This window comes from Bubalus kerabau, chromosome 10 (genome assembly GCF_029407905.1).
Source record: "Bubalus kerabau isolate K-KA32 ecotype Philippines breed swamp buffalo chromosome 10, PCC_UOA_SB_1v2, whole genome shotgun sequence".
NCBI lineage: Eukaryota > Metazoa > Chordata > Mammalia > Artiodactyla > Bovidae > Bubalus > Bubalus kerabau.
Genome location: NC_073633.1, coordinates 50,614,177 through 50,635,406, shown reverse-complemented (window position 1 = coordinate 50,635,406; position 21,230 = coordinate 50,614,177). Strand labels below are relative to the sequence as shown.

Below are 21,230 nucleotides of genomic sequence, written 5' to 3'. Positions count from 1 at the left end.
TGAACGTTCCTTTTCTTGTTTATGTCAATAAAAAGTATTCCCAGTTACAATGCCCTAACAGTAATGGTCCCAGGGCGAATGAAAACCTCATCGGCACACAAGAATAAAACCACTTGAAAAGAAAGATGAGTTCTTTCTACTGGCTACAAGGCAAGTCAAAATGAGACCCATCATAATTACCCTAGCTTCATTACAGGAATTAAAACACAACACTTTACCAGTCTGAGAATATACATAGGCTACAAATTTATCCTTCAACTTGAATATATTTTCCATTTTTGTGTAAACATAAAGATCATACATACAATACAAATCCAGACTCAAGTAACTAAAATACATTTCCAGTTTTCACTGACCAAAATTTTCCTTCATCCTTATAGAAACTAAACAATTTTATGGTGTTTTGAGAAAGCATGAATTTATATACATTATAAACTGACTCTCAGCAGTAATTCTGTGGATGTTTATGTCAAACTCTATTTAATTCAAGTACTACTGTGTTGCTAGAGCAAAGTCAATCCATTATATAAATGAATATTCACAAATCTAGCTGCTAAAGCAACTCAACAGTTGATAGGAACTCAAGCAGTGTGAAATTACACATCTTACTCCTATTCTCAGTAGCATCTGCTGGCTTTGCTAACCCGAACATGAACACATCACTAAATATAAAAAGGCTTTCATTATCCTAGTCAGGTCTTAAAATTCCAGGCTGCTAGTCTTCTAGTGGTAAAAATAAATTCATTCTCAGCATCCCTAAATTCAATTCTGCACCCAGTGATCTCTGGCTAGTGCAGTTGAATCTCTGTATGGAGGGATGAGATTTTTTTCAAACTTCTTTTGAAAAATCATCAGAAGTAGCAGAGGTAATCAACAAAAATCATCTTAAGCTCCCATGCTCTGGTGCCTCAGAGGGCAAAGCCTCTCACAATAGGTCTTTGTAATAATATACAGCCTCAACAGCTATGAAAAATAAGAAAACACTTGAGCCTAAAAAAGGATCTGTCACAGTCTCTAAGCTGATGACATCACAAATTTATCTTTCATTTTCTCTTCTGCATTCACCTAGAGAAAGTCATAAAAAGTGTCTAAATAACCAATGTAACTTCTTCCCAATTTCACATCTTCAAATTAGTTGATTTTATCATTATTCATCATCTCACACATAAATTAATACTCAAAATAAAAAATTCTCTCCTTGGAAAAATTGCAAAGTTTCTCCTTGGAGCTCTAGCTTAGTCCTGATGCTGGAACTTCCAGGAAGGAATGTAAACACAGTATCAGTTGAAAACCTCTCTAAACACTCATGTATCTCCTTGCAGAGTAAGTATGGGATCACTGAGTAAGGATTTACTCTTCCTTTACTAGGGGCAGAGTCTGAATTAAAATAAAGCCTTAATAACCCTTCTCAAAATGTGACTCAGGGACCAATAGCATCTCAATCAACTGGGAGTTTGCTAAAAAGATAGAACACAGGGCTCTATCTCTCTAACCAACCAAATTAGAATCTTCATTTTAGTGTTACCTGCATGCAGATCTCCCTCCATCATAAAATCTCAGCACTGGTGGAAAATATTAAATCCTATCACACACAGAGGGATGAACCCTGGATACCAGTAACACCTGACAATGACTCTAGTCACCTTCATGAATTCTTCAGTTCTTTTAACAACAGTTCCTCATTATAAGAACATCTTATAAAATTATAAACTGAGTGTCTTGAAACACATCAAAGCTTCTTACAGCTTCTGTTGTTGCTGTTAGTCTAAACCAATAATAAGAACCAAGTTCTTACCTAATCTGAGCTCTCCGAAGTTCCCACACCCTATCTTCTTGCCAACCCTGAAGTTGGGTCCCACCATAAGGACCCCAGAGGATGTCGAGCCAGATGGTCGGGAACAATGTTCTCTCCTTTGTGCCATGGGTTTAGTTGTCCGTTGTCTTTCATCCTTTTCCCTACTAGGATGGTCCATGATCCTACACGACAGAGTCTCCGCACAAGTAATTGAATCTGTATATGTCTCTTCAATATAAAAGTATGGCCGAATAAACTGTCGTCAGAGTAAGGTAAAGAGTTCTTTTGGCACCATATTTATGTTATTTCCAGGAGATGAAAAACCATTGATCAGTTCTTGTAGGATATGTAGTCTGTAGATCTCAAGCATAGGAGAACATTGTGTAACCTAGGTAAAAATAAAAAAAGCATACAGTTACAAGTTGTATTTAAAAAACAAATTAAGAGCGTTACCACTAACTAGAATGGGTCCTATCCAAAACTATGCAAAGTGGACAGCTTCCTGAAATGGATTTTAGTTTTATATCCTCCAAAAGTTTAGCCATCTGGACTAGTAATTTACCTGGTAAAACACACTCAGTATGCTACAGACCATGGCAATTAAGGGAACACACGACCCTTTAACATAAAATGCTTTCTTCTGGTGTTGTTCATATTACTCAAAGGAAAGTTATTTGTTGGCTTTTTCATCACTGGCTAACAAAAATATGGTGGGGTTCCACTAAATTAAATAAACTGAGGGCGATTAAAAGCTCTTCTTTTTAATTTGGACAGAATCTATCAGAAATGAACCTACTCTCTACCCACTGTCTCCCTCCTCCATCCCCACCATTTATCAAGCACTGACAACAATCACAAAATCCAAAACAAGTTACTGATTGACACAGTACATGAATGTGTGTGCTCAGTCGCTCACTTGTGTCTGACTCTTTGTGACCTCATGGACTGAAGCCCAGCAGGCTCCTCTGTTCATGGAATTTTTCAAGCAGGATACTAGAGTTGGGTTGCCATTTGCTCCTCCAAGGGATCATTTCAATCCAGGGATCCAACCTATGTCTCCCGCATCTCCTGCATAGGCAGATGGTTTCTTTACCACTGAGCCACCTGGGAAGCCCAAAAGCAACTAACACCTCCAGAAGCACCACTTCTATAAAGGCTTTTCTAAAACCCTAGGGCTACAAAGTAGTCCAACACTAAATCTCTGGAAAGCTCAACTTTTGGCCTAGTTTTCATTGTGGACTGAGTATAAATGACAGAGTATCTGAAGTAGATCTTTTGTATAACCTCCAAGTGAAAATAAATTTGAGAAACAAAAAACCTTAAAACACATCCATTTCAGAACTCTCCAGCTTCTCAATTCAGGACTAAGCCCCAAACAAAGTTTACAATGAGGTAATTTCAACACTAATTTTTGACAATCTAGGTGATTTTCCTTAATAAAAGAATATTCTGTTGTCACAGAATATTGTGTCACAGCAATCACAGACTAAACACATACTTGTACTTCAATTTCATTAAAGACTTACCTTAAAATTTCAAGGAAGAAGAAAATTAGAACTGCTTGGTTATTAATACATGTAATACAAGAAAGTAAGTAGATCTAAGCTTCTTACAGAGACCATTAATTCCCTAGTACAGGAACGGGCACAAAGCTGTGAGCTGAATTTACAAATGGGCACATGATCCCAGAATACAATATTTACTTCGTTATAGTAGTTAAACTGTTTATTTTCATCTTTTCTGTTTTTCTTTCCATTATTAATACTGCATAATGACTTTATACTTCTGTAATGCTAATAATGATTAAAATGTATTTTTCGGAATTCAGGAAATGATATGACTTTCATAACATATATTCTGTTGAGGTAAAAAAGCAGGTGGTAAGAATAAGTCAACAATTACTGGGCTTCCTACAGGAACAACATAATGAATTTATATTTCTTATTACTTTCTCTTATTACAACTTAATCTAATAGCCTTCAATTACTTCTGTTGTCTACCCAAGGTCCCTCAAACAAGATGAGTAAAGAAAGAGAAATGGGGAATTCCCTGGAGGTACAGTTGTTAAGGCTCGGTGATTTCACTGCCGAGGGCATAGGTTCAATTCCTGGTTGGGAAACTAAGATCCCGCAATCCTTGCAATGTGACCAAAAAAAGAGAGAGAGAGAGAAACACAATTTAAGATGTTTTATTTAAACAGTCCCATCTTAACAGGTGGTCATGTGTCTATATATGAAAAACTGTCAGGCTATATATACACTCTTCCCTTATATCATACATTTTTCTGAGAACAGGTAAAGGGTGTTTTAGCCTGTCCAGACACTTTTGACCATTGAACTAATCCTCTAAAGCTTCATCAGTTACCACTGGTATAATAGTCTCATTTGTAAGATTTGGAAAACTGTACTACCTCGTCTATTACTCTTTGTATTTTTCATTTGTGTTCACTTTTTCCCCTGATTTAGAGCTTGTTATTTTAGATTCTCATATACTGGCATTGTCAAAAATGAGGAACATATTTAAATTTTAAAGTCAAAACTCACACATTCTTTGTTGATACTCATGACAGGACTTTGTTAAGCTTCTAAATCTCTCTGTCCTGATATAACTTACAGATGAAATTGTTTATGAGTGTAGCTGGATAATATGGTAAGGGTATGTTTAAAGAATCTCCAAAGTGACCATACTCTCTTTTCTACCGTTCCTTCATTGATACAAGCTGGCTTTGGTCCTAATGCTTGCAGCCTCCTGGTTACAAATTTCAGCATCAGGTATCACTTCCCGTATCAGTGTCCAAAACAGAAATGAAAGAGCAATAGCAAGATTTTCTCATCATGCATCTCTTTTTTTGGTCAAGATGAAAATTCTTTGCAGAGCCCCCAGCAAAATTCCCCTCGTGTAGAAAGTTGCCAACAAAAAGTGCCTGCAACAAATCTGAAATTCCCACTGTAAGCTCCTCAAAGAATGAGATACAAGCCTAATATGATGTTTAGAACATAGGATAAATTTCAAAGGCAGTATGGGTTTCCCTGGTAGCTCAGATGGTAAAGAATCTGCCTGCAATGTGGGAGACCTGGGCTTGGTCCCTGGGTTGGGAAGATCCCCTAGAGGACGGCATGGCAACCTACTCCAGTACTTTTGCCTAGAGAATCCCCAAGGATTCTCTGCCAAGGAGCTTGGCAGGCTGCAGTCCATGGGGTCGCAAAGAGTCTGACATGACTGAATGATTATGTATCTATCCATATATATATATATCTCACACCCAAACAAAGTATTCAGTAAACATTCAGTAAAAATGATATCTGCACATGTGAATGTGCTTGCATGTGTGCTTAAAAAAAACTATCAAAAATAATATGACAATTAAAAAAAGTATACTACAATTTAAGTAAAAACAAAACGCTTATACTCATTCTAACTTTTTTCTTAAGGGACACCAATAAGAATCTCACTTTAATTAACCTAATGAATGATCAAAATCTTTTTATTTAACCAAAATACATTATGGGAGTGCTATTACTGAAGGGAAGAACAAAGTTTACAGATTCTCATTTCGGTTATTTTTTTTTTTTTCTGGGAGAAGGAAGAATTTATTACTTGCAGCAAGTAAGAAGAACACTGAAGATCTGTCTCAAAGAAGTGTCTTGGTTCTGGTATTAATTTTTCTTTTTTCCACAAATTCCAATTATTAACTTCTCCCATTCTTACTATTCCAACCCTTACTGATCAATCTATTCCCACCTGATAATTATGTTTTCCAATTTTATTGCTATACAACTGACACACATTAGTCATATTAGTATTAGTTTACAGTATACAACATGATCAGACACAGGAAGGTATTACAAAATGATTATCAGAAGAAGTTAGCATCCATCACCAGACAGATTCAACTTTTTCCTTATAATGAGAATTTTAAAAATCTATTCTGTTAGCAACTTTGATATATACAACACATTATTGTTAACCACAGATCCCATGCTGTACCCACCCCAGAAATTATTTATCTTGTAACTGAAAGCTTGTATCTTTTAATTTAACCTTCAGCATTTTGCACCCCCCTTCCCCTACCCTCATCTCTGGCTACACCAGTCTGTTCTCCTTTTCTATGATTCCACAGATAAGATCACACAGTATTTGTATTTAGCTGTTTGACTTATTTCATTGAGCGTAATGCCATACTGTTGCAAGTGACAGGATTTCATTTTTATGGCTGAATAATATTCCTCTCTCTGTGTGTTATTGTTGTTGTTTAGTCACTAAGTCATGTCCAACTCCTTTGTGACCCCATGGACTGTGGCCCAAAGGGCTCCTCTGTCCATGAGATTTCCCAGGCAAGAATACTGGAATGGACTGCCACTTCCTTCTCCAGGGGATCTTCCTGACCTAGGGATTAAACCCACGTTTCCTGTACTGTAGGTGGATTCTTTACCACCAAGCTATCTGGAAAGCCCCTGTATGTGTGTTAGGCAGGTGGTTATTCATTAATCTGTTGACAAGCACATAGGTTGTTTCTATGTCTTGGCTATTGTAAATAATGCTGCAAAGGACATGGGGGTGCAGGTATCTCTTCAAGATAACGATTTTCCTTCCATTGGATATATACAAAACAGAAAGTGAAAGTCGCTCAGTCGTGTCCGACTCTTTGCAAGCCCATGGACTATACAGTCCATGGAATTCTCCAGGCCAGAATACTGGAGTGGGTAGCCATCCCCTTATCTTTACCAGCTGAGCTACCAGAGAAGCCCTATACAGTGGAACCTTCATACTGCTTACCACAGTGGCTACGCTCCTTTACATTACCATCAACAGCACATAAAGGTTCACTTTTCTCCACAGTCTTGCCAACACATCTTTTATATTTCTGATGACAGCCATAATGGGTATAAAGTGATATCATATTGTAGGTTTGACTTGCCTTTTCCTAATGATTATCTCAGTGGGCTTCCCTAGTGGCACAGAGGGTAAAGCGTCTGCCTGCAATGCAGGAGACCCAGGTTCGATCCCTGGGTCAGGAAGATCCCCTGGAGAAGGAAATGGCAACCCATTCCAGTACTCTTGCCTGGAAAATCCCATGGACAGAGAAGCCTGGTAGACTACAATCCATGGGATCGCAAAGAGTCGGACACGACTGAGCGACTTCACTTTCACTTCCTAATGATTAGTGATGTTGAGCTCCTTTTCAACATGATGCTGACCATCTGTATGTTTCCTTTGAAAAAATGTCTATTCAGTTCCTCTGCCCATTTTAAAATCTGATTTTCTTCCCTGAGTTGTATGAGCTTTTAAAAAATGTATTTTAGATATTAATCCCTTATCAGATACTTGATTTGCAAATATTTTCTCCCATTCTATAGGTTGACTCTTCATTTTCTAAAAAATGTTTGTTTATTTTTGGCTGTGTTGAGTCTTAGTTGCGGCATGAGGGATCCAGAGCAGGCAGGCTCTGTAGTTGTGGCATGCAGGTTCAGTATTTGAAACAAGCAGGCTTAGCTGCCCCATGGCATGTGGGATCTTAGTTCCCTGATGAAGAAACAAACCTGCATCCCCAGCATTGGAAGGTGGATAGTAAACCACTGGACCACCAGGGAAGTGCCAACTCTTCATTTTATTGATGGATCTCTTTGTTGTGCAAAAGCTTTTTAGTTTGATATAATCCGGCTTATTTTTGCTTTTGTGGCATTTGCTTTAGGTGTCAAATCTAAAAAAAATCACTGCTAAGAAAAATGTTAAGGTGCTTATGCACTATGTTTTATTTTAGGAGTTTTATGGTTTCAGATCTTTTCAAATCTGTAATCTATTTTTTAAAAATCTTTTGGCCATGCTGCATGGCATGTGGATCTTATCTCCCCTACCAGGGACCCAACCTGTGTCCCCTGCACTGGAAATGTGGACTCTTAACCACTGGACTGCTAGGGAAGTCCCTCAAGTCTATAATCCATTTTGAGCTTTTGTGTACAGTTTAAGACAGGGGTCCAGTTTTCCCACTACCACTTATTGAAAAGACTATCCTGTTTCCATCATATATTCTTGACTCCCTTGTTGGAAATTAATTGGCCATATATGCATAGGTTTACCTCTGGGATCTCTATCCTGTGTCTTTGAGCTATGTGTCTGATTTTATACCAATACCACCATACTGTTTTGATCACTATAAATTCTGTATTATAATTTGAAGTCAGGAAATGTGATACTTCCAGTTTTATTGTTCCTTCTCAAGATTGTTTCAGCTCTTTGGGGTCTTTTGTGTTCCATACAAACTTTGGGATTGACTTTTTTCTTTCTATGAAAAATATCATTGGAATTTTGATAAGGATTGCATGGAATCACACAATATGAACAATTTAACAATATTAATTCTTCCAATTCATGAGTACAAAATATCTTTCCATTTATTTGTATGTGTCTCAATTTCTTTCAATGTCTTATAGCTTTCAATGTACAGATCTTTCACTTCACTGATTAAATTTATTCCTAGGTAGTATTTATTATTTTGATGTATCCATCAGTATCAGTTCAGTTGCTCAGTCGTGTCTGACTCTTTGAGACCCCGTGAACTGCAGCCTGCCAAGCCTCCCTGTGCATCACCAACTCCTGGAGCCTACCCAAACTCATATCCATTGAGTTGGTGATGCCATCCGACCATCTCATCCTCTGTCATCCCCTTCTTCTCCCACCCTCAATCTTTCCCATCATCAGGGTCTTTTCCAATGAGTCAGCTCTTCACATCAGGTGGCCAAAGTACTGGAGTTTCAGCTTCAACATCAGTCCTTCCAATGAACATTCAGGACTTATTTCCTTTAGGATGGACTGGTTGGATCTCCTTGCAGTCCAAGGGACTCTCAAGAGTCTTCTTCAACAACACATTCAAAAGCATCAATTCTTTGGTGCTCAGCTTTCTTCATAGTCCAACTTTCATATCCATACATGGTGTCATCTGCATGTCTGAGGTTATTAATATTTCTCCCAGGAATCTTGATTCCAGCTTGTGCTTCATCCAGCCCAGCGTTTCTCATGATGTACTCTGCATATAAGTTAAATAAGCAGGGTGACAATATACAGCCTTGACGTACTCCTTTTCCTATTTGATGTACTCACAGATGGGATTTTAAAAATTCCTCAGATAGTTCAACATTGAAACCCAATAGACTTCTGTATACTAATTTTGTATGTATCTGCAACTCTACTGATTTTGTCAATTAGTTCTGACAGTCTTTTGGCGGCATCTTTAGGGTTTTCTACATGTAGTACTATGTCACTTGCAAACAGTGACAGTTTTACTTCTTCCTTTCCAACTGGGAAGCCTTTGAGATTTCCCTGGCAGTCTAGTCGTTAGGATCTGGACTTTCACTGCTGTGGCCCAGGTTCAATCCCTGATCAGGGAACTGAGATCCTGTAAGTTGTGCAGCACAGCCAAAAAAAGAGAAAAAAGCAGCAGCAGCTTTTTATTTCTTTTTCTTGCCTAATTGCTCTGGCTAGACCTTTTAATATTAACTTATGCTGATTTCTCTTTTGATTTCTCCTTGTTTAGTAGCATGTTGTTTAATCTCAAGATATTTCTGAATTATCCAATTGGCTTCTTGCAATTGACTTCTAATTTCACACCACTGTGGTCAGAAAAGATGCTTAATATAATTTCAGTCTTCTTGGTTGAGGTTGTGCCAAGATCTGCCAGTGTCCCAAAGAGGGGATCTCAGTTAGCACCTAGATGCAGGCTGACTAGAAGCTGGACCATCCACAGCAACTTTTAAAGTATGTAGGTAGATCTTTCAGGGAGAGACTGGGGACTGGGCTTTTTAGTCAGCTCCCTCAGAGCTAGTTAGCACATAGTTAAGTAATAACTGTTTCTTTGTTACAGTCCTGTGGGACCCATGAATGCAAGCGAAACAGGGGTGCATCCCCTAAAATGCAGCCACAAGAGCCAGGACAAAAGATGAGTATACAACTCATAACAGAGAGACAACAGTGACACAGAGTGGACCAGAAGGAAAATGTGGAAAAGTGATTCCTGCCAGCCTCTCAAGTCTCTATGGAGCACTGTGGTCTGTCCCTAGATGTGTGGTGAATTAGAAACTTGGGAAACAGGTATTTCTGTCTTCTGTCTCTGCAGTGAATTCTGGGGGACAGCCATGGCAAGAACTATTAAGAATTACTTCCCTGTTTGCTATAGTCTTCAGGGTCCCAGAGACACACGCTTCACTGGCTTTCAGAGCCAGGTGTTTTGGGGGCCATCCTTCAGGTCAAAGACTAAAATGTTGGGGTGCTATAGGTTGGGTCCAACCGCTTCACGCCTCACAAGCTGGGAGTTTTAAGTTGTCTCCTGACTGTGTGTTACTGTGCTGGGGGTGGGTTTTTTGGAAAGAGTTTATCTCAGTTTTTCTGATTCTTTTTGCTGTGGGTTTTTCCTCATTTGCCCAATGTGCAGGAGTTACTCATTCAGTTTCTGGATTCCTTTCAGAGGGAATTCTTCTGTGTACAGCTCTAAGATTTGGTGTCTTTGGGAAGAGATGAGTTCAGAAGACTCCTATGTTACCATCTCACACTGGAACTAAGGCCAAGCCCACCTCACAATTTTTCATATCTCCCCACTTAGAAAAATTTTTTTACTACCATTTAAAAAACAAACTCTCATCCACTTATTTTGTGAGCATTGGCAAACTGATTCTAATTATTATATGAAAAAGCAAAAGACCCAGAAGAGCCAACATACTATTGAAAGAAAAGAACAAAGTCAAAAGACAGATACTACTTAACTTGAAGATTCATTATAAAGCTATAATGATCACTAATCAGTGTTGTATTGGAAAAAAGAAAAGATAAATAAATCAATTAAACAGAATAGAAAGCCCAAATCAAATATACACAAATACAGTCAAACTGTTCTCTGACAAAGGACCAAAGGCAATTCAGTGGAGGATTGTCTTTTCAACAAGTAGTGCTGGAATAAATGGATGCTACATGTAAAAAAGTGAATCGAGATACAGATTTTACCTGTCACAAAAATTAACTCAAATCACAAAGCCAAACATAAAACACAAAAACTGTGAAACTACTAGAAGATACTACAGAAAAATATCTAAGTGACCATGGGCTTGGCAATGATTTCTTAAATACACCAATAAAAGTGTGATCTATGAAAAATAAGATTGATAAGTTGAACTTAATAAGAACTAAAAACTTCTGTTTTGCAAAGTGACTCTAAAGAAAATGAAAGACAAGCTATTGACTGGGAGAAATATTCACAAAACACATAACTGAAAAAAAGACTTTTATCCAAAATACACAAAAAACTCTTAAAGCAATAAGAAACAATCCATTTCAAAAAAGGGCAAAAGATTAAAAGATACCTCACCAAAGATAGGCAAATCACAGATGAGTATATGAAAAAGATGCTCAACATAATACACTATTATGGAATTATCTCACAGTAAATTAAGATGAGATACCACTACAATCTTCTTAGAATGATGAAACCCCCAAACACTGACACCACCAAACTCAGGTGCAACAATAGTAACTCTTGTTCACTGCTGATGGGAATGCCAAATGGTACGGCCACTTGCAAGACAGTTTGGCAGTTTCTCACAAAACCAAATATACGTTCACTACATGATCCAGCAATCCTAGGTCTTTATTCAAATGAACTAACAACTTAAATCCATGCAAAAACTTTCACATGAAAGTTTACAGTTGCTTTATTTGAAACTGCCAAAAACTGGAAGCAATCAAGATGTACTTCAATAGGTGAGTGGATAAATAGACTGTGGTATAACTATGCAATGGAATATTATTCAGTGATAAAAAGAAATGAGGTATCAAGCCACGAAAGGACATAGAGGAAACTTAAATGCATACTGCTAAGTGAAGGAAGCCAATCTGAAAAGAATACATATATTCCAACTATATGACATTCTGAAAAAGGAAAAACTATTAAGATTGTAAAAAAATATATCAGTAGTTGTCAAGGATTAGTGGCGTGGAGGGATGAACAGGTGAACCACAGGGGATTTTCAGTGCAATAGTAACACTTTGTATGATATTGTAATCATAGACACATGTCATTATGTGGTTGTCAAAACCCATGTAACACACAACACAGGACTGGACCCTAATGCACTATTGATTTTAGTTAATAAAAATAAATCCATATTGACTAATCAGGTATAAAAGTTGTATGTGTAACACTAATCCAAGGGAAAAATACTTACTAAATAGGAAAAATGGGAAGGGGGTATTGTGAGGGAGTATACAGAAATTCTCTGTATTTTCTGTTCAATTTTTATGTAAACCTAAAATTGGGCCTAAAAATCTATAAAAATATAGTCTTTAAAATAATAACAATTCCATCTAAAATAGCATCAAGAAAACTCAAGGTACTTATGAACATATTTTATACAATGTACACAATTTATGGTCAAAACTATAAAATACTACAGAAGTAAGGATCTGAATAAACAGATACACTGTGTTTACAGATTGGAAGGCTCAATATATTGATAGTTGTGATGTTAGTTTTCCCCAAACTGACAGATTTAATGCAATCCATATAAAAATCACTATGGAATGTTTATACATATTAACAAGTTGATTAAAAAGTGTTTATGGAAAAGAAAATGACTGAGAATAGCAAAATCACTCTTTTAAATACACACACACACACACACACACACACACATAATATACGAGGACAAATATGGTGTGATTCCACCATATAGAGATATCTAGAGTTGTCAAAATTACAGAAACAGAAAGTAGTGAAGGGCTAAAAGAGAGTTGTTGTTTGATGGATACAGAGCTTCAGTTCTGCAAGATGAAAAAGAGAGGATGTGTTCCACAGCAATGTGAATATAGTTAACACTACTGCACTATACACTTAAAAATAGTTAAGAGCATACATTTGTGTTATATGTTTTTCCCACCACAATTAAAAAAAATTTTTTTTTAATTTGGAAGACACATTTTAAAGCTACAGTCATTGAGACACATGTGTTACTCAAAATATAAAGTTCAATAACAATTCTCTCCTCTTTGAAGGCAAAGTAGAAATTAAATGCAAGGGGACACTAAGAAACTTTCTTGGCCATTGAATATCCACAGTTACACTTATCAAAACTCAATCTAAGAGTTTACTCAAGGTCTGTGTATTTTCTTACACGTAACTCAAAATGTAAAATGAGCAGGTCCACGGAGTGGGAAAGGAACAAGGGTGTAAGACCCCGTACAGAGTGTAAGACCCTGAAAGTGGTGAGGAGCCCAGCATGGAAGTCCTAGGTCCTCACCCAGCATGGCATGCTGGAGCACAGGCAAGGTGAAGCCATCTTCATCTATGTGGAAGAGGCAGTCTGGCATGGAGTGGCAGAATCCAAGTGAAGTGAGGAGTTGAGTGGAGGTGGCTATGGGAGATCAGTCACACACAGGCAGATTGATCAAATAAGTAAACATATTGAACAATGACAGGTTTTTCACTGTATGAGTAAAGAACTACAAAAATGGAAAGGGAAAAAACTAGAATGAACTGGGTGGTATTGAACTGGCATTGGAAGTATCAATGTAAACTCATGATATTATATATACATATATATGTATGTTATTGTTTAGTGGCTAAGTTCTGTCTGACTTATTTGCGACCCATGGACTGTAGCTCACCAGGCTCCTCTGTCCATGGGATTTCCCAGGCAAGAATACTGGAATGGGTTGCCATTTCCTTCTCCAGGGGATCTTCCTGACCGAGGGATCAAACCCAGGTTGACTGCATTACAGGCAGATTCTTTACCACTGAGTCACCAGGAAAGCCCCATACATACGTATACTTGACAAACAAACACAGCAACAAAATAATTATGAGCTCTATCCACTACCAGGGCCTGAGAGGAATAACACTCAATAGCATGAGCACATTTGGCACCCAGATTTTGGTTTTAAAACCATTCTCAAGGATCCAGAGCTCCTCAGAAATGGCTCATTCCAGAGCTAAGGCAGTGGAGTACAAGATGAACGTAGAAAATTGAGGTAAGGAAGTGATCAATGAATGATGGGGACGTGTCAAAAGGACACAAGGGACACACAGGGATTCACAGTGGCCAAATATAAACATCAAAATAAATCACACTCAGGCCTCCCTAATGGTCCAGTGGTTAAGAATCTTCCTGCCAATGCAGGGGAAAGTGAAAAAAGTGTTAGTCACCCAGTCATGTCTGACTCTCTGTGACCCCATGGACTGTAGCCCACCAAGTGCCTCTGTCCATGGGATTTTCCAGACAAGTATACTGGAGTGGGTTGTCATTCCCTTCTCCAGGGGATGTTCCTGACCCAAGGATTGAACCTGGGTCTCCTGCATTGCAGGCAGATTCTTTAACCATCTGAGCCACCTGGGAAGCCCCCAAATTTATTTATTTGGCTGCATCGGGTAGTTGCTGCATGTGGGATCTAGTTCCCTGACCAAGGATCAAACCCTGGCCCCCTGCATTGGGAATGCAGAGTCTTAACCACTGGATCACCGGAGAAGTCAATACCCATATCAGGACTTCCCTGATGGGCTAGTGGTTAAGAATCTGCTTTGCAGTGCAAGGGACATGGATTCAATCCCTGGTCAGGGAACTAAGATTTCACATGCTGAGGAGAAAGTAAGTCCATGTGCCGTGGGTTCAATTCCTACTCCAGGATGATCCCACAAGCGGCAAGGCAGCTAAGCCCATTTGCTACAACCACTGAGCCAGCGCTCTAGAGCCCTCGGGCCACAACTACTGAGCACACGCACTGCAACAACTGAAATCCGTGCACCCTGGGTCTGTGCTCAGCAACAAGAGAAGCCACCACAACAAGAAGCCGGGGCACCGTGATGAAGAGTAGCCCACACTCACCACACCTAGAGAAAAGCCCGTACATAGCAACAAAGACCCAACACAGCCAAAAAGAAAGAAATCTTAAAAAAAAAAAATCACTGTAACACATTATAACCCACTGAATAAACTAATAAACCAGGGATTTACACAGATATAATTGAATACATTAAAACCCTGAATATGATTTGACCATACTATACTGCTAAAGACATCCACTGAGTATTATTTTTAATATCAAGAAACTAGAGTCAACTTAAATTCCCATGATTGGAATGGTTAAAAAAACCAGTATCTCCATATATGTAATAGTATAAGCTGTTGAAAAGAAAAAAAGGTAGATTTATTATGAGCTCAGTTTGGAAAGAAAACCAAATACGGTATGATAGGGGAAAAAAGGGTCTGTTGCACAATCATATGTATAGTATGACCCCACTTTTTTAAAAAAACAGTTAAAATCCTTTTGCAATCTTTCATGTGAATACAGTTTGTGTGTATTTAGAAAGAAATCTGATAGGATACATTAGAAACTGAAACCAGTTAATCTCTGAGGAACACAATTAAAGAGCAAAGAATGAAATTTTAAATTTCTATTTGATATCTCTGCATGCTAAATAATTTTAAATAAGCAAGTACTACTTTAGTTATTTAAACTTCTATCTTGCTATTTCACAGAAACAAAAAGTCCTATGATGAAAATTCCCTTGATTTTCTAACACCAAACCTTCTTCCTGTCTCATACAGGAGAGGTGGCCCTCCTGCCCAAGTCAAATCATTTCTACAAACTTTACTGTGTTATTGCTCTCTCCTCTTAACTTTATCCTTCTCTGCTGACTTCCTATAATGAGCATTAAACATGTTCACAACCTTACCATTAAAAACACAAGCTCTAACACCCATCCCTTGATCACTATTTCCTGTCTGGCAGCCATTCTGTCTCTCCCCACAGGCCCTTCACAACCAAAATGAAGACCTGTCTTCACTAGATGTTTCTGTTCCCTCATTTCTGAACTCACTGCAATAAGGTTTTTAATCCCATCCCTCCAAACCATTGACCTCCTTCTCCTCACCCAGGTAAATCACACCCTTGAGGAAAAATCCAAGAATCACGTTTTCGTAATCTTCTTATTCTCCTGACCCCGACAGCCTTTTGGTCTTTCTTAAAATATTATTTCCCCTTTGGGTTCATGCTGTTTTTCCTCCTTTGGGTTCTCCCAGGTTTTCCTCCTATCTCTCACTACTCCTTCTTACTCAGCCTGTCCCTAATTGTTTCATTTCCTCCCAATACTGGCGCAAGCCTACCTCTTTTCTCACTCAAAACCACTCCCACGGCATCTAGTCACGTATTCATTCAAAAAATATTTAATAAGTGTCCATTATACAAAAGACACTGTTCCAAAGTACTGCAGTTATTGTTCAAAGCACTCCTACATGTTCATTTATATGCTGATGAATCTTAATTTGTATTTCCAGCTAACACCCTTCTCCTGTGTTTGAGATGTATATACTCAGGGGTATATTTTTCTATCTCACCATAGAAAATTCAGACACCTCAATTTCAATAGTCCAAATTAAGCTCTTCTTCTCTTGGTTCCCACTTCTCCCACCATCCCTCTCCTCCCCAAGAAAATGTCAAACCTACTTTCTTTCTCTTTTTTTTTTTTTTTTTTTTAATTTAGACGCGGCGCCGCCCCATGTCCCGCGCCTCCGCCTGTCCCCGCGCCGGCGCCACCGCCGGACCCGCCGCACAACTCAAACCTACTTTCTTCTCTTGGGTTCTTTCTTCAATGAATACTATACTAACCATCTACCCAGTGACCTAAACAAGACACAGGAATTTTAGCTCTTAAATAACGCTCAAATCTCTAAGCTTTCCTCAGTCTTCATTAGTATCACTCTGGAAGGAAACCATTCTCCCACAGGAATGAATCAATCTCTCAACTGATCTTGCTTTCAGGTTTCTCCTCTCAACTCCCTTACCTCTCTCTCCAAACCAATTTGTGTAGCACTGTAGCCAAAGGGAACTTTCTAAATCCAAGTCTAATCATGTCATCCTCCAACTTGAAGGCCTTCAACAGCTTCCCAATGCCCTTAAAAAATGCTTCTCAGGTGGCTCACTGGGGGCTTACAGTCCTTCCGGACCTGGGACATGCTCACCTCTACAGCTTCATTTCAGTTAAATCACTCCCTTATGTTACATGCTAATGAATACCAAACTCACTTCATTTTCACCAAAGGGCCCTTGGCCTGGATCCCCTTTCATCTCTGCTACTTAGTTCGTTAACACTTGCTCTTCTTTAGCTTTTACTTTAAACGTACCTTTCTCTGGAAAACTTATCCTTTGACTCAATTCTGGGTTTTGGGCCCCTCTTATAGACCATTAGAAAAAGAGTTGGTTTTTTCCCTTTTAGGGGATAGAGTTTAGGGCAAATTGGGGATCTGTTCTTGGTGGGGGTGGGGGGGCTTCCCTGGTGGATCAGAGGATAAAGCATCTGCCTGCAATGCAGGAGACCCAGGTTTGATCCCTGGGTTGGGAAGATCCCCTGGAGAAGGAAATGGCAACCCACTCCAGTATTTTTGCCTGGAGAATCCCATGCACAGAGGAGATTGGCGGGCTACAGTCCACAGGGTCGCAAAGAGTCGGACATGACAGAGTGACTTCACTTCTTCTATAGACTCTTTTAGCATTCCCAAATAGCATTAACCACTGTGCACTGTAACTGCTTGTTCACTGGTATATTATTCTGTGAAGATAGGAACTCTCATTCACCATTTTATTCATAGGGCCTGGCATAGTAGGTTCTCAAATATTCAATGAATAAAGGAATATATAATAAATGAGTTCTCAATCTTGGTTTTCAACCAAAGAACAGATTTAACAGGTTGATCTAAGAGATCGTAATTCCTGCCATCATTCTCAAGAGAAAGAAAAACATAATAATTCCAAGTACCATGATGACTATACCCTGCTTAGTTATATGCAATGTGTTAACTGCAAAAAAGGCACTAATCATTAGGAAAGTATGATCCAAATTTTCACCCACCTTAGAAGTCATAAGACAGCATCAGAAAATAAAATCTAACAACCAAGGCACCAAGTGGTCTCACCTGAGAGTTTCTCTGGCATTATCACTATTTAGTTCCTATATATTTTTCTAAGCCATGCAAAAACAGCCTGTTTAACACAGACACACAGTTGGTGAAGTAGAAGACCAAAGTCAGAAATCTGCAAATTTATTTTCAGCCCTGACACAAATTTACTTTCCTCCATTTGATTCACTTTCTCTCACAAAAAAGGGACATACCTGAAACTTACCATATCTTTTACTATAGGACATAAAGATTTAAATTGTTCTTACAGAAAAAAAAGAAAAGAGGGAAAGAAAAGGAAAGGAAAGAGAGAAGTATGTACAAGGAATTTACAATTTTCAGTTCTGCATGTAAGGAGCTTAGAAGTCACCACTCTAACAGGTAAAAACTCTAGGTACTGAAAAATCAACAGCTCTCAGATCCATAAAAGAGGGAAAAGTATAGGCTGAACCACTGATGCCCAGATTGGAGAAGGACAAGTGAAAACAGGGAGTCACAGTTTACTGGAGTAGAGGGTATATGGCAGGAACCAGTGCCAGGGAAGGAAAACCTGAACTGTAACTGACAAATTTCTGGATGCTCAGTGTAAATAGCTCTAAGAGTTAAAGGTTCCAGGGAGGGACCCCACAATTTTGTGAGATTTGCCTCCAGGACCTTGACCAGGTTCCCACAGCAAATATTAGAGGAAAAAAAAAAAATCCCCTGAGCTTTCAGTCGGGGAATGGAAAAGTGAACTATTTTTAAATATGCCAGAGGATTCTGTTTTTTAAGGATGCCTGCCCTCTGGAGAAAATAGTTAATCACAGCCTAACTTCCTAGGGTATTATTTGTCAGAGCCTAACTGACCTGGGAAAAGACAACTACTCAACTCCAGCTCCCTCTAGCCTTCCATATGATGGAAGGGAAATGCCCAACCCCAAACAACTCTAGCCATCCTGTTCCACCGAAGTGAGACACACATGAAACTCACAGTTCAGAGAAACAGGCTCACTGAAAGACTGATCTTCCCCTCCCCTTATACCTTGCCATTTTATTATGAAAGGCCTATTTACAGCAATTCCTTTTACCAGGTATAGCATATGTGGCTATCAAGAAAAAATTACAAGGTATACTAAAAGGCAAAAAATGCAATATGAAGAGACAGAGCAACTAACAGAACAAGAGATGGCAAGAATGATGGAATTACCAGACCAGGAATTTAAAACAACTATTATTAACAAGCTAAGAGCTCTAATGTCCTTCAGAAGTTGAATAGATAAAATATTCAACTATTCAAGTGAATAGATAAACTATTCACTTCAATATTCCAAAATATTGAAGCGAAGTGAAGTCAAAGTCGCTCAGTCGTGTCTGACTCTTGGTGACCCCATGGACTGTATGGTCCATGGAATTCTTCAGGCCAGAATACAGGAATGTGTAGCCTTTCCCTTCTCCAGGGGATCCTCCCAACCCAGGGATCGAACCCAGTTCTCCCACATTGCAGGAGGATTCTTTACCATCTGAGCTGCCAAGGAAGCCCAAGAATACTGGAGAGGGTAGCCTATCCCTTCTCCAGCAGATCTTCTCGACCTAGGAATCAAAGTGGGGTCTCCTGCATTGCAGGCAGATTCTTTACCAGCTGAGCTATCAGAAAGCCCAAATATCCAGAATATTATTCAACATTAAAAAGAAATGAGCTATCAAGCTACAGAAAGAAAGTAGAAATTTAAATGCGTATTAGTAAGTGAAAGAAGCTTATCTGAAAATGCTATATACTGTATGATTCCAACTATACGACATTCTGGAAAAGGCAAAACTATAGAGACAGTAAAAAAGATCAGCAGTTACCACGGGAAGGGGAGTGGGTGTACAAGTGCAGCCTAGATGATTTTAGGTGGTGAGACTACTCTGTATGATACTATAATAGTGGATACGTGTCATTATACATGTCCAAATTATGAACATGTTGGACATTACTATATGGACATTATGTCCAAATTTACATAATGTACAACACCAAAAAAATCTCCCTGTGCTTCCAGCAGGGGGAGGGAAAAATAAACTAGTTTGAAATACGTCAGAAACTTAAAGTACAGGATTTAGATAATTATGATGTGTCAGTGTTGGTTCATTGATCATTAACAACAGTACCACTCTGATGGAGGATACTGATAATGGGAGCGGCTATGCATATGTAGGAGCAGAGGGTATATGGGAAGTCTCTGTACCTTCCTCTTAATTTTGCCATGAATCTAAAATTACTCTTAAAAAATGAAGTCCTTAAAAATAAAAAAATTCCCTGGGATCCAGTGGCCAGGGCTCAGCACTGTCACTACTGGGACCTGGGCCCTGCTTGGGGGAACTAAGATCTCACAAGCCTTGCAGAATGCCCTATCCCCCCCAAAAAAGATACACAGATACGTGTTTTAAAATACTATTTCTAATAAAAGAAACAAAAGGAATTACAGCAATTACTGAAGGAGTCTGCATAATTTCTTGGCATCAAAAAGGAAAAGTACAAGCACATGTATTTACTCAAACTGGAGTTCTTTTTTCTTCAAAGTGGAGTTCTTAATTCAACCAAACATTTACTGACTGTCTCCTATGTGCCTAAAACTAGGATAGTCACTAGGGATTTAACAGTGAACTCACCATATACACAGTTCTAGTGCTCACACAGTTTACAGTCTACAGTGGGCATCACAAACAATCACATAAAAAAAACTGCAAATTTGCGTCACGCTGCAAAGACCTGCTGAAGATAATGGGGAAGGCAAAGGGAGAGTTTTAGAAAGAGGGTGATCAAGGCCTTTAGTAGAAGCTACATTTAAATACTGTCTTCAAGGATGAGAAGAAGCCAACAACGTCAAGAGCTGGGATCAGAGCCTCCAGAAAGCGAAAAACCCTGTAGAGACTCTTGGTAGAAGAAGACCAGCAAGGCAGGGGATTACAAGGGAAGAGGAGGCAGGAGTCCACTATTCAGGATTTATAGGTTGCTGATAAGCCAGTATTTATCAAATGAGAAGCCATTTAAGCATTTAAAGTAGGGAAGTGACATTTATATTTAAAAGGGACTTAGGTTTATAGAAAACATTTATATATATATATATATTTTTTTAATTTTATTTTTAAACTTTAAAATTTTGTATCGGTTTTGCCAAATATCGAAATGAATCCGTCACAGGTATACGTGTGTTCCCCATCCTGATCCCTCCTCCCTTCTCCCTCCCTCCTCCCTCCCCCTTCATCCCTCTGGGTCATCCCAGTGCACCAGCCCCAAGCATCCAGTATCGTGCATCGAACCTGGACTGGCAACTCATTTCATACATGGTATTATACATGTTTCAATGCCATTCTCCCAAATCTTCCCACCCTCTCCCTCTCCAACAGAGTCCATAAGACTGTTCTATACATCAGTGAAAAGACATTTATATTTTTATATCACCTGACGCCAGTCAGAATGCCCATCATCAAAAAATCTATAAACAATAAATTTTGCTGAAGAGTGTATGGAGGAAAGAGAATCC

The 21,230-nt window shown here is 38.7% G+C and overlaps 1 protein-coding gene across 16 annotated transcripts in view; it reads right to left on the bottom strand.

Moving 5' to 3' along the window:
• The window catches only part of CSNK1G1 (casein kinase 1 gamma 1), a 153,291-nt gene that overhangs the window by 102,052 nt on the left and 30,009 nt on the right, over nucleotides 1-21,230 (bottom strand). For 15 of the 16 annotated variants that reach the window (XR_008699233.1, XR_008699234.1, XR_008699236.1 and 12 more), the window contains one exon: nucleotides 1,796-2,183. Coding sequence is in view for 11 of the 16 variants with exons in the window: in XM_055537676.1 (XP_055393651.1) it covers nucleotides 1,796-1,973 (178 nt within the window). In the remaining 5 variants the exon portion in view is untranslated. Of the gene's footprint in view, nucleotides 1-1,795; nucleotides 2,184-15,704; nucleotides 15,824-21,230 lie in introns of those variants that run through there. The other variant, XM_055537675.1, reaches the window with a different exon arrangement.